Source organism: Triticum dicoccoides, chromosome 4B (genome assembly GCF_002162155.2).
Source record: "Triticum dicoccoides isolate Atlit2015 ecotype Zavitan chromosome 4B, WEW_v2.0, whole genome shotgun sequence".
NCBI classification, from domain to species: Eukaryota; Viridiplantae; Streptophyta; class Magnoliopsida; order Poales; family Poaceae; genus Triticum; species Triticum dicoccoides.
In genome coordinates this window covers 566908114-566920851 of record NC_041387.1, presented here as the reverse complement: position 1 = coordinate 566920851, position 12738 = coordinate 566908114, and the positions used below count along the sequence as shown (strand labels likewise).

Below are 12738 nucleotides of genomic sequence, written 5' to 3'. Positions count from 1 at the left end.
AATGGTGTGGACCAGGCCGTTCAAGAAAGTTTCTCCTTGCCGGGAAGCAGGCGACAGAAAAGCTAAGTTGCTAAAGCCTGAGCAATCAGTTTTTTAAGTTTTTGAGTTATTTTCCTTGAACGACCGTGCTTTGTATGGAAAACCTGTGCGTGGAGGAACCAACTCGTAGCTAGTTGCGCCTTTACTTTGTTTCGAGTCCGCTCAACAACTTAAGTGAGCTGCTAGCGCCCTTACTTTGCTTCGAGTCCGCTCAGCAACTTAAGTGAGCCGCTAGCGCCCTTACTTTGTTTCGAGTCCGCTCAACAACTTAAGTGAGCTGCAACTAGTTGCGACAAGGTTGCTTGTCGGTAGCGACCCCGCCAGCAGGCTGCTGAAGTTCCACACTCGGCGCTCGCGGCAAGGGTGCCTGCGCCGGCATGTTTCCCTAAAAAGCGTAGGGCAGAACCATACAAAGCCAAGAGTCGAGTAAAGGAAGTAACACAGCATTTTTTTGCCTAAAATAGAGTTATATTACAAAAATAACTTGTCGCGCCTCTAATAAAGTGTTCCCATGACATGACTGGCAGCGACAAGAAAAGAAGAAAACGGACGGCCTAATCTACGCGACCGCCATCAACCCTTTTGACCTCGTTCACCCTGTCCACAATGGGTGCGACGAGGGCCTTAAGTGCGTCAAGATCAGCGTCCGCCGGCAGCCTCTTGAGGATGTTGGTGAGGTTGAGGCCCGGATTGCGGAAGGCCACCTTCACCAGCACCTTCTCCAGAACTCCGGCACAAATCGAGCGTGACTCGTCGGCCAACTGCTTTGGGATCCGTTCCCGGAGCTGCTGGAGAGCCGCCGCCACGCCCTTAAATAACAGAGTGAGCTTGGCGCTAGGTTGGAGTTCCTCGTCGGAAGAGTACCCGAAGCCTTCCACCCCGGGGTTATAGCATGCATGCTAGAGGTCGAGTGTCCGTCCTTTTGCTTCTCTTTCGTTCGCAGGGCTCGCATATCCTGGCCAGACTACTTGAGGACGAAAAGGAGAAGAAGGGCGCGCCGGCACCTGGGCCCCGACAAGCCAGTATCGCTGGGGGCTGCGAGTGCCAAGAATCGTCCATGGCAAACCAGAGTTGCCGGGGGCTGCAATATCAGATAAGTCTTTTATCCCTCATCATGCATCCTCTTATGGACTGGGAAATGCGAATCCGCGTTTCTTCCCGAAAACTGCCGTGCTCCCTCAACTCTAGGCCCTGGGGCTCGTTCCCGGGGCCAAGTTTGGTCGTAGTCGCGGCAGCAAAGGGATGAAACGAGGAGACCGCACCCACCTCGTTCCCGCCTCCGTCAAAGACGTGAGAAAGGTCGAGCGACGTGGGAAGGCGGCAGGGCCTGTTGCCGGGAGATGAAATGTCTGTCCGAGGGATACCAAGGATTTGCTCCTTGGCGTGGGTTCAACTCGCGAAACAAATAACCCAGCAAGCATCCCCTTTTCATTAAAAAACATCCCACTCAAGTACAGTCCATAGAGGATGAAAAACATGTAAGAGAGGATTACAAGTTTTAGATACAGCTAAGGGCCGAAGGCTTACAAATTAAAAAGATAAGATGCCCGTAATCCCTTTCCTGTCCCTCTCTTCAGGAGGCAGGTCAAGGAGGCGAAAAGGGCAAAAGGAGCGCCTAGGCGAGCTACGGGTGCCAGAAGACACCAAGAGAACATTCCGGGGGCCGTTCGAAGGCTGGACGGCGATGGCGGCGCTGGAAGCGGGGCTCGAAGACGGGGCGGCAGGACGTCAGCATGCTGTCGAGGGCACCACGCCCTCGTACTCCGACCTGACGGCCTTGTTGCCAGCCCTCTTCCCCTTCCGCAGCCTCCCTACGCCAGCTGCCCAAGGAGACGACCCCGGGGAGTTCAAGGAGCCGGCGACACGGATGATGGGGTCGCCGGTGCCGCGCGAAGCGGCGTCCGACGCCTAGTCGGACCCGCCACCCTGCCGCCCGCTACCCTCATCGTTGCTGTCGCTCTCCTCCTCGTCACTCTCGCTCGAGGAGGAGCCTTCGCTATCGGAGGAGCTGTCCACGCAGCACTTCGCCCGAGTGCCGAAGCACCCGAAGACCTTGACGGAGAGGAGATCACCCTCCATCAACTTAAAATGGAGGGTAAACCCCTCCATCAGGCTGTGGATACGGTCGAACGTCTTCCACCCTCGATCAAGATACATCACATTAGGGGCTGGGAATACAACGCGGACTCGCGTGCCGCTGATCCCACAGCCCCTCATGTCCAGTCTCAGTGTCTCGGGCGGGTCCAACTCCATCGCGCTCGCAAACGGAGCTGGAAGCCGGAGGCAACGATGAGGCGCCCGGCGCAGCTTGACCAAGAACTCGCAAGGGTCGTCCCCTATATGGACCGCCGTGGGGGGAGGAGCCGCCGGCGGAGGCGAAGCTGGCGCGCCGCCCCGCCCGCCTCTTCCCCGAGCGCCTCGACCTCGTCCTTGACCTCGTCCGCGACCTTGCCCCCTCCCTCTTCCCCTTATGGCTGGCTCTGCCACCACGGGCGCGGGAAAGGGAGAGATGCGCTGTCTGGCGGCGACCCTCGCCGCCACCGATGAAGGGCCTAGGATCCCTTTCTCCTTGGCGAATGAGAGAAAGGGGAGGAGAAGCTGAAGAAAGGAGGAGATGAGAGAGTGCGGGTTTCTGTGCTCCCCTCCCGCTCTTTATAAAGGAGCGAGGTGGGGGCTCGGCCGCCCCGCTCAGCGAATCAAGGTATGGGAAGAGCAGGGAGTCGGGGCCAACCCGCTGCCTTTGCTCGCGACGGCCCAGTTTCCCACTTCCACCGTCCGCGACCCCAAGCGCATGGGATCCGCGTGGCGGGGATGCAGAACCAAGGCGACGGATGAGGCGGCCTCGCTCCGCCTCGTGATCGCGGGGAGTGGACGTCCCGAAAACCGCGCACCGGCCCCGTCCAGTAAATGCACCACGCCCCCACACCTACCTCCGTTTAGGGAGGAGGGCGTGAACCGTCCCCATCATCGTGGCATGACGCATGCTCGAGGGGCTTAGCCCCGCGCACGCCGCACGCGTCACCCACGACGCCGTTGACGCGTGCCGTTCTGGGCGTGCGCGGTGGGAGCGGAGAGATATGCGGCGTGACCTAGGCCGTGCGTGCCCGTGCACTGTTTTGGGTCTGGCCCAACAGCGGTCGGCACCGTGTCTTCCCCAGGCCCAGGGGCTCCTGTCAGTGTACTAGAGTAGGGGTACCCTAGTACCCCGAACTTGTGCTCGGGCGGTCGTAGCATCCCGCGGCAAGGCTTGCCGGGTGACCGCCAAGACCCTCCGTGGTTCCCTTGAAGACCATTCAAGAACAAAGTACTCAAACCAAGGCCCCGGCAAGAGGAGCTTGCCGGGAAGGCCAACCAGGGCCCCGGCAAGAGGAGCTTGCCGGGAAGGCCAACCCAGGCCCCGGCAAGAGGATCTTGCCGGGAAGAGACAAGGCCCCGGCAAGAGGAGCTTGCTGGGAAGGTCAACCCAGGCCTCGGCAAGAGGATCTTGCCGGGAAGAGACAAGACCCCGGCAAGAGGAGCTTGCCGGGAAGGCCACTCAAGGCATACCAAGAAAGCTTGCCGCGACGCTCCCTGCAAGGCCCGGTGAGCAACAAGCTCCCAAACACGACAAGACGACGACTGCGGCAAGGAGCTTGTCGCGGGAAACCCCCACTTCGCGCCCGCGCTCCAGCACACCTGCTAACGTGTCGCTCTAGGACTCTCCCAAGCACACGTGGCAGGAGGCCGCGCAGCTAGGGGTGCGCGGTGGCAAGCAGAGATGAAGAGAAGGCCATCGTGGAAAACGGTGGCTCTCCTAACGGTCACGTTTTGCACTGTTTAAGCAACTCCGACGGGCATTCAATGCCCCTGTACCCTGCCGTCAGAGTTAGGTAGGGTGCACTGTGCCCACAGTAGCGGTAGCTGCACCTACCGCATCCTTTTCCATTTTTACCCTTCTAGTCTATGTTGCCACCTGTCGGTGACCCCTTGAAAGTATAAAAGGAGGCCCAAGCGCAAGGTAGAAGGGGTTCGGCTCATTCGAAACATCAGGAACACTCTCACGCTCGGTCTGGCAGCGTCCATCGCTCCTGAGCAAGAATTCAATACACACAGACAAGCATCAGTAGGGTTTTACGCATCCGTGCGGCCCGAAGCTGGGTAAAACTGCTCGTGTGTACCGCCTCGATCCGCTCTTTGCTCGATCTCCGCCCCCCTCCGAACCGAAAGGGGCTCCGTCCCCATAGGTGTTGGTGGATCAGTTTCCCCGACAGAGGGAGGGGCTTATAAACCGGTCCGATTCCCCTTCGGTTGGCGAGTGGGACTAAACTCTGGCCGCAACGAGGACCAACCCTTTGGTCCCGGTTCAGGCCACCCACCGGGACCAATGGTGGTGGGCCAGGAGCGAGGGCCATTGGTCCCGGTTTGTCCCACCAACCGGGACCAATAGGTCCAGACGAACCGGGACCAATGGCCCACGTGGCCCGGCTGGCCCTTGGGGCTCACGAACCGGGTCCAATGCCCCCATTGGTCCCGGTTCTGGATTGAACCGGGACTAAAGGGCTGGACCGGCCTGGACCATTGGCCCCTTTTCTACTAGTGGAGATTCAAATATTGTTCATAGATAATCTTGATCATAAACCCACAATTCGTTGAATCTCAACAAACACAACGCAAAAAGAGTTAAATTGAATAGATGTCCAAGAAGATCGAGGAGAACTTTGTATTGAGAATCAAAGAGAGAGAAGAAGCCACCTAGCTAATAACTATGGACCCGAAGGTCTGTGGTAAACTACTCACACTTCATGGGAGAGGCTATGGTGTTGATGTAGAATCCCTCCGTGATCGATTCCCCCTCCGGCGGAGTGCCGGAAAAGGCCCCAAGATGGGATCTCATGGGTACAGAAGGTTGCAGTGGTGGAAATAGGGTTTCTTGGTGCTCCTGGATGTTTTCAGGGTATATGAGTATATATAGGCAAAGGAAATTGGTCAGGGGAGCCACGAGGGTGGGGGTGCTCCTACCCCCCTGGGCGCGCCTCCCTGCCTCGTGGCCGCCTCGTTTCTTTCTTGACGTCCACTCCAAGTCTCCTGGATTGCGTTTGTTCCAAAAATAACTTTCCCGAAGGTTTCATTCCGTTTGGACTCCGTTTGATATTCCTTTTCTGTGAAACACTGAAATAGGCAAAAAACAGCAATTTGGACTGGGCCTCCGGTTAATAGGTTACTCCCAAAAATAATATAAAAGTTCATAGTAAAGCCCATTAAACATCCAAAACGGATAATATAATAGCACGGAACAATAAAAAATTATAGATACGTTGTAGACATATCATGTACCTGCAATGAAGTCTACTCATGCCTGCGATATAACCCAGCAAGTGTTTGACAGCGGCAAGGTGCACCGTGTTCGGTGCCTCCATGAACCGACTGACATACCCCACCGTGAACACAATGTCCAGCCGTCTATGAGTGAGATACCGCAGCCCTCTGATGATGCTCCGGTAGTCCTTGGCGTCCACCAGTGGTTCTGGTCCCTTCTTGCTCAGACGAAGTCGTGGCTCCATGGGAACGCGCGCTGGGTTGTAGTGCGCCATGCCCGCGCGCTCCAGCAGCTTGCCAGCATATGCAGCTTGGCCATCATCTCCGCCTTGAACTTGCTGACACACTCGCCGTCGGCTCCGGTGATGACGAGATCATCCACATACATGCCGAATAGCAGCCGCGCTTGCCCCCTGACACGTGCGTACAAAGTGTGATCAGCTGGGCAGCAGGAGAACCCCAACTCCTTCAGAGTGGCGTCGAGCTTCAAGTTCCATGCCCGCGGCGCCTGCCACAAGCTGTAGAGCGCCTTGTGCAGACGGTATACCTTGTGCTCTTCTCCTCTCCGAGCAAAATAGGGCGCTTGGGCAACATACACCTCCTCCTTGAGCTCACCATTTAGAAATACTGACTTGACGTCGAGGTGATGCAGTTCCCAGCTGTGCTGCGCTGCCGTGCCGACTATGACACAGACAAAGTCCAGTCTTGCCACGGGCGCGAACGCATCATCGAAGTCCATGCCCTCCTTCTACACAAAACCTCTTGCTACCAGCCTCGCATTGTGCTTGAGAACAGCACCAGCAGCGTCTTTCTTCAACTTGAACATCCACTTGAGCCTGATCGCTTGATGGCCTAGAGGGAAATAGGTGAGCGCCCATATGTCATTCTCCTTGAGGCTCGCTAGTTCTTTGAGCATTGCCCTTCAACTGCACTCATGGGGCTCGTCCTTGAGGAAACTGGACGGCTCCTCCTGTGCCCGCAGCAAGCACTCGGCCGGCTGCTTAGATGGGCCGCCAAGGATATCTGCCATACGGCAGAAGCGGTGACCGAGCATTAGCAGATCATCATTAGCGTCGAAGAGGTCAGGCATGGTTGCTAGCGGTGTGACAAACTCCACGTCTTCTGGGTCTGCACCCTAAGGCGCACTACTGCTGGGTGTGGCCGTTGCATCTCACCACGGTGAGTCTGGCGATGCAGGTGCTCCGATGCTGCCAGGAGTGGCGAGTGACGCAGGCGCTGGTGATCCTCCGCGCGTCCGCTCTGCTTCCGGTGATGCTGTCTCAGCTGGTGCTGAGTTTGCACTGATGGAGAGTGGGAGCTTACAGGGAGACAAGCTGCTCGTCCTGGGCCTCGCTCGACGTGCCCTAGTCCAAACTCGCGCCCTCGTTGAACACCATGTCGCGTGTGGCATACACACGCCAAGTCAGCGGATCATAGACCCTGTACGCCTTCGACACTTCCTCGTAGCCGATGAAGATCATCTTTGTGCTGTGATCGTCCGGCGTCTTGAGCCCTGGCTATGTGTTCTTGACATAGGCAATGCTGCCGAACACGCGCAGGTAGTGCACGGCAGTTTCTTGCCGCACCACGCCTCGTAGGGGGTCTTGCTGTCACCGTTGCGCGTGTATGAGCGGCTCAGGATGAACACCACAGTTGCCACGGCCTCCCCCCAGAACCAGCTGGGCATCTTCTTGGCCATTAGCATACTCCGTGCCATGCCGACGACCTTCTGGTTGCGCTGCTCCATGACGCCATTCTGCTAGGGTGAATACGGCGCCGTCAAGTGTCTCTGCACGCCATGGTCCGCGAAGTAATCACCGAGTGCACCGGACGTGAACTCCCCACCCCGATCCATGCGGAACATGCAGAGCCGCACCCCCTGCTCTGCTTCTACCGCGGCAACAAAGCACTTGATGTCGTCCGCAGCGGCATCCTTTGCTGGCAGCATCACTGCCCACATGTAGCAGCTGTGATCATCGATAATCAACATGATGTACCTCTTACCACCGGGTGTGGCCAGAGTGATCGGCCCGTCGAGGTCGGCGTGCACGAGCTCGAGTGGCCTCTCCGCATGATAGCGTGCCCGCGATGGGAAGGGAGCGCACCGCTGACTTCCTGCCAGGAAGGTGTCATAGAACCGCTCCACATGATCCACCACAGGCATCCCACGCACCATCCCGGCACGCCCATGCGCCGGAGCGCGTCGAAGTGCTGGTGACCCAGTCTCGCGTGCCACGTCCATGCCTCATCGCCATCGCGCGCGGACAGGCATACAGGTTGCGAGATGTCGAGGCGCACCACGTACAGGCGCTTGCCGTTCCTGCGCACTTGGGCCAGCTCGATCTGGCGGCGATCGTACAATGTTGGAACGCCTCCATGGATCTTGGTGGTGCAGCCGTGCTCGTCCAGCTGCCCGAGGCTGATTATGCTTGTCTTGAGGCGCGCGATGAAGTAGACGTCTGTGAGCACGCGTTGGTCGCTGCTGCGCACGGTGAAGGTGATCGCCCCGCGGCCGCAGATTGCCATGTTGGAGCCGTCGCCAAACCTGACGCTGCCGGTAACGCCCTCGTCCAGCTCAGCGAAAGCCGCGCGATCACCCGTCATATGGTTGGACGCACTGGTGTCCAGGAACCACCGGCCGTTGCACGGCGCCTCCTCCTCTCCTGGTTTCGCCTCCGCACCCTCCTCGTTGAGCGTGATGTTCTCCCCCGCGCTCTGTGACGGGTCCGTGGCGATCACCGCCATCAAGAGCTTTAGGTCATCATCGTGCCCGTCCGCGGCGTGCCCGCCCTGCTCGGCGAGGTTTGCCTCCTCGTGGAGACGCGTGCGGCACTCGCGCGCCCAGTGCCCGACCTTCTTGCAGTGCCGGCATATATTCATGGGTTTAGCACGGCTTCCCACGCCGCGCCCACCGCCGCGCCCGCCTCCACGGTCAGCTCCGGATCCGCTGCCGCCGGACCCGTCGTTCTTAGTGCATTTCATGCACTTGTTCCACTCCTCCATCTTCATGAGAAGGCGGCCGATGCCCGTCTCCGCCTGCTCAAGATCATAACGCTCCTCGACGGCCTTGAGCCGCTCGGTGAGCTCCTGCACCGTGAGCGCATCCAGGTCTACCAGAGTCTATGGATAGAGCAATATGAGAATACCTCTCCAGGACGACGGAGAGGAACTTCCTTACCACGCACTTCTCCTGTACGACCTCGCCGAGCTGCGCCCTCTGGGCCACCATGTTGGTGATCCTCGTCGCGAAGTCGTCCACCGTCTCGCCGTCGGTGAACCGGATGGCGCTGTACTGCTTGGAAATTGTCGCGAGCTTCGCCTCGCGGATGCACGCCACCCCGAGGCGCATCGTCTTCACTGCATACCATGCCTCCTTCGCCGTGGCCTTGCCAGCAAGAGTGGGTGCCATCTCCGATGGCACCCCGCGCAGGATCGCCTCGAGCGCGAGACGATCGTCGCTCTGCTCCGCCTTGCCTGTTTGCACGGCGTCCCTCAGGTGCCGTCCCTCAATCATGACCTGCATGAGGACAGCCCAGTCGATGTAGTTGGTCCTCGTCAGCATTGACCACGCCGTGCCGCCGGTGTTGCGCACCAGCCGCGCAGACGAACCCTAATCTGAGCCATCACTGATTCGAGCATGCGACATTGGCGGCGCCTTGCCATCGCCAGTGTCGTCCTTCTTCGTCATCCGTGGATCGCAAACGAGGCGCTCTGATGCCAATTGTTATCTCTGGGCTCAAAGTTCCTGTCAATGGAGAGGGAGAGAGGGACACGAAGGGGACTGAATTTTGTGCAGCGCAAACTCTGCTGCTTTTCTCCTCCTCTTCTTATTCACTGGAAAACGGGAAAGACGGATCAAGGTGTGCCCCATCTACTGGATCGTTCCATCCCACGATCATGGGCATGCGCTCACCGCGAGCTACGGCCTCGGGATCGCACATACCGCGTCCTCAGGCTTGACTGAAACTGAACATCGAAAAAACTGCAGGCTGACAAAACTGAATCCTAACACTACGTCTAACCTGAACTTGAACCTATCACGCTAGTTTATTTGCTAACATAAAGATGGATGCCATGGAGTAGAGCAACGAGTATCCCTGAGTTGGAGCAGATGGGCGTGGGTTGAGGACGCCGCCGACGCTTCGAGGGGCCCACTGAGTGTGCGGCGGCTGCCTCGGCAACGGGAAGGGCGCCCGCCATGGCGCAAAGTAGCCCAACCAGGGTCGTTGTTGTGGTTGTGCCGACTGTCCAGGCCGGGTGTTAAAAAAAGCGTTGTGATCGCGTTGATTCCCATTGTTGCTTCCATCGGGGGTGGAGTTGGAGCCGTTGTTGGTGCCAATGGTGATGGTGGAGGATCCCTTCGACCTCTCACGCGCATTAAGACATATTTCTTCAAGCAACAATAGGGAACGGGCCTGGATAAAGGTAGGAAAAGGCCTGTGCATGGGAAGAGTAGTTGCCAGCACATGGAAGCGGTTGTTGAGTCCTCGGATCATTTGCAATGTCAACATCTCATCGTTGACTGGTTCACCTGCGTCGGCGAGGGCGTCAGCGAGGGCCTTAATCCGATTGCAGTAGGCGGCCACCGTCATGTCTCCTTGCACGGTGGCACTTAACTCTTCGCGGATGTGGATGGCCCATCCGGGCTGGTTGTCCCGGAAGAAGGTGTACAACTTGTCCCAAACGGTATACGCCATGTTCTCCGGCTCCCTCACCACTTGATAAAGCTCGTCGCAAATGGTAGCATAGAACCACAACATAATGGTCAGATCGTCGTTGCGCCACTTGGCATCTTGAAGACGGGGATCAGACTTGTGGTCGACATGGTGGGCGCAGTCGTATTTGGTGAGGATAGCGTAGAACTTCCGCATCCACTGAGCGTAGTTGTTTGTGGTGAGATCTAGCTTGAAATTGATAAAGTGGGTAATATCGATGCGGTGCATAGGAGGCTTGGGACGGGTAGAGGGGAGGACAGGCTTGGCCTTCTGGGTGCCAGCGAGAGGAAAGAAATGACGAAGGGAGGAAGACGTGGCCAGAAGGGTGGGGGTGCTGAATGAAGGAGAGATGTTGCTCATGATGACGAGGAGAAGATGGTTGTGATATCAAGAACAATTGTGACTTGTGAGTATAATCTCGAAGATGTCTTGTGTTCACTCGCTGCCCTGTTTATATACACATCACAAGGGTAGAACCGTAGAAGAGAGATTTATTACAACAACAATAAAAGTATACCAGAATTTGGCTGGTGGGGAGCTTGGGACAAAATGATGGACGAGACGCATGGTAGCACTCCTACCCGTAGTACTACGTAGTGGGTAGCGGATCTGATCGATGCAGGAGGTGAATTCTCATTGTTATTCCCGATTAGTGAGATCAGATCGCCACGTCGATTCGTGCGAGCCAGCCGTGACGCAGCGGGAGCGGCGAAGGTAACTCCACTCTATCTCTTCAGTTACCGTCCAATCGACCACCACAGACAAGTGATGACCCGTAGGCACGCATATCCAGACCAAGATCAGATGGCGAACCAACTCAAAAGCGTGAGCCAGTGACGCAGCGGCTAGGGCCAGACAAGCGCGGCGGTTCAGAGTTCAGGGTTCAGACAAGTTTAGTATAGCTGTTCCTGCAGTCGTGCACACCACCGCCCTCGATCTGCAGACGCAAATCCAAAACACGGCGGTTCGGCGTGTGGAGTTACCTTCGCCGCTCCCGTGCTCATGCATGCAGCCATGCAGCCGTCTATCTATCTGCATGCTTCCAAAAAAAAGCTTGAACTTCCTCACTGAAAAGGCAAAAGAGGAAAAAGACACAGCCTCAACTACCTGCGCGACAAAGTTGGTTGGCCGGGGAGATAGATTTGTTCGGGCGCAGGAAGCTTCGGTGCACCTTCCCGCCGCCACCTGAGTGTCTCGCACGCGCCCTTTGCCTGGCTTGTGGTTAACGAGAACCGCAACTAAGATGGCAAATTAACAAACGTGTAGGCTGTATATATCTAGAAAAGTTTTCTTTTGGGGGAAGTATATCTAGAAAAGTTAGTATGCATGTGCAAAATGCAAAAATGAAAACCTGGGTTTGGAACGTCCAGGGCGGTATCTACAAACCAGGGGTCTCTGTGTGAATTGTACGATGGAACCCTACAATTTAAAATACGGATAATCAAAGTATGTTTTCACAAAATAAAAAAAGCTTAATTACATGATATCCTCACTCTAAAAACACGACGATGAGATGTAATCAATGAGAACTTATAAAACAATTTCCTTTTATCTAATTCTAAGTTGATTCAACCCAACCGTTGGATATCAATCCAACAGCCGCCCACCTCCTTCCTCACCTAGCATGGCGCCCGCCGCCCTCCAACCTAGACCTAATTGACACCCTCAACGGTAGTGCCGCCTCACCGAACCTCCCCCCTTCGTTGTGCCATCGCCGCCCTGACCATCCCTGTATACCCCTTTCTTTTTCGCACTGGCACCCCACCCGGCACCCAAATCGCTAAGCCTCCACCCGTGACGCTGGCTAGGTGCGAGTTCTTCTCTCCTATCTAAAACTGACCGGTCCAAAATTTGTTTTAGACAACTGAGGATAGTAAATCTGCTCTAAAAAATAACAAAATTTGGCAAGACAAGAAAAAAAACAAAAAAAGATAAGGAAAAAAGTAGTTTTCTGATGATATGAATATGATGGATGCCCTAGATATGTAGAAATCTGATGAGAAATTACGATGGAACCCTACAAATTGACATTAAGCATCGCCTAGGTATATTTCACTTAATTATATGACTTCCTAATTCTAGAAGACATGACAATGATTTATGTAATAAATATCTCTATGTTCTATAAACCGGGCAAAACCGATGATTAGTTATACATCAATTTTAGTCCTAGCACGACAAGAACAAAAAAGGAACAATAATAATAATTTGCGAGGATATGAATATGATCGATGACCGAACCTAGGTGTGTAGAAATCTGATGAGAGATTATGGACCTGCAGCAGGTTGTGTCAGAAAGTTGCCGGTCGACAAGACTTATGGGCTCAACTTGGGGGTGGAGCTACTGGGAGAGGAAGAGCGCCGGAACTGCCCAAAAGACCAACCGAGGGAAGAGAAGCACATGGGGTGTTCCTCGATCGACCGATTATGATATGAAGAGGTGGGGAGATAAGAAGTGGCTCGCCCCTCCCATTGGGCCTCATGCGATTTGCCATGTTGGTCCTTTCATTTTGTTCTCCCTGTTGCCCCCCTACACACGGTCTCCTCTAATTCTTTCAAATAATGGTTGTTGCTAGTCACTAATAAGAGTACTATTTAAGTAAGATTTGGGGCATGTACTGTCGCCCACTTCACCCTTACAGCTGTCAGGTAGCGTCCATGATTAATGATCAGGAAGGAATGCACGTGT

General features: G+C 55.8%; 1 protein-coding gene across 1 annotated transcript; it reads right to left on the bottom strand.

The window, feature by feature from the left end:
• Positions 1-9120: 9120 nt before the first annotated feature.
• On the bottom strand, positions 9121-10535 carry LOC119293905. Its single transcript, XM_037572235.1, has one exon. It carries the CDS (start codon positions 10407-10409, stop codon positions 9372-9374), a length of 1038 nt encoding a protein of 345 aa, XP_037428132.1. The 5' UTR covers positions 10410-10535; the 3' UTR covers positions 9121-9371.
• Positions 10536-12738: the final 2203 nt, after the last annotated feature.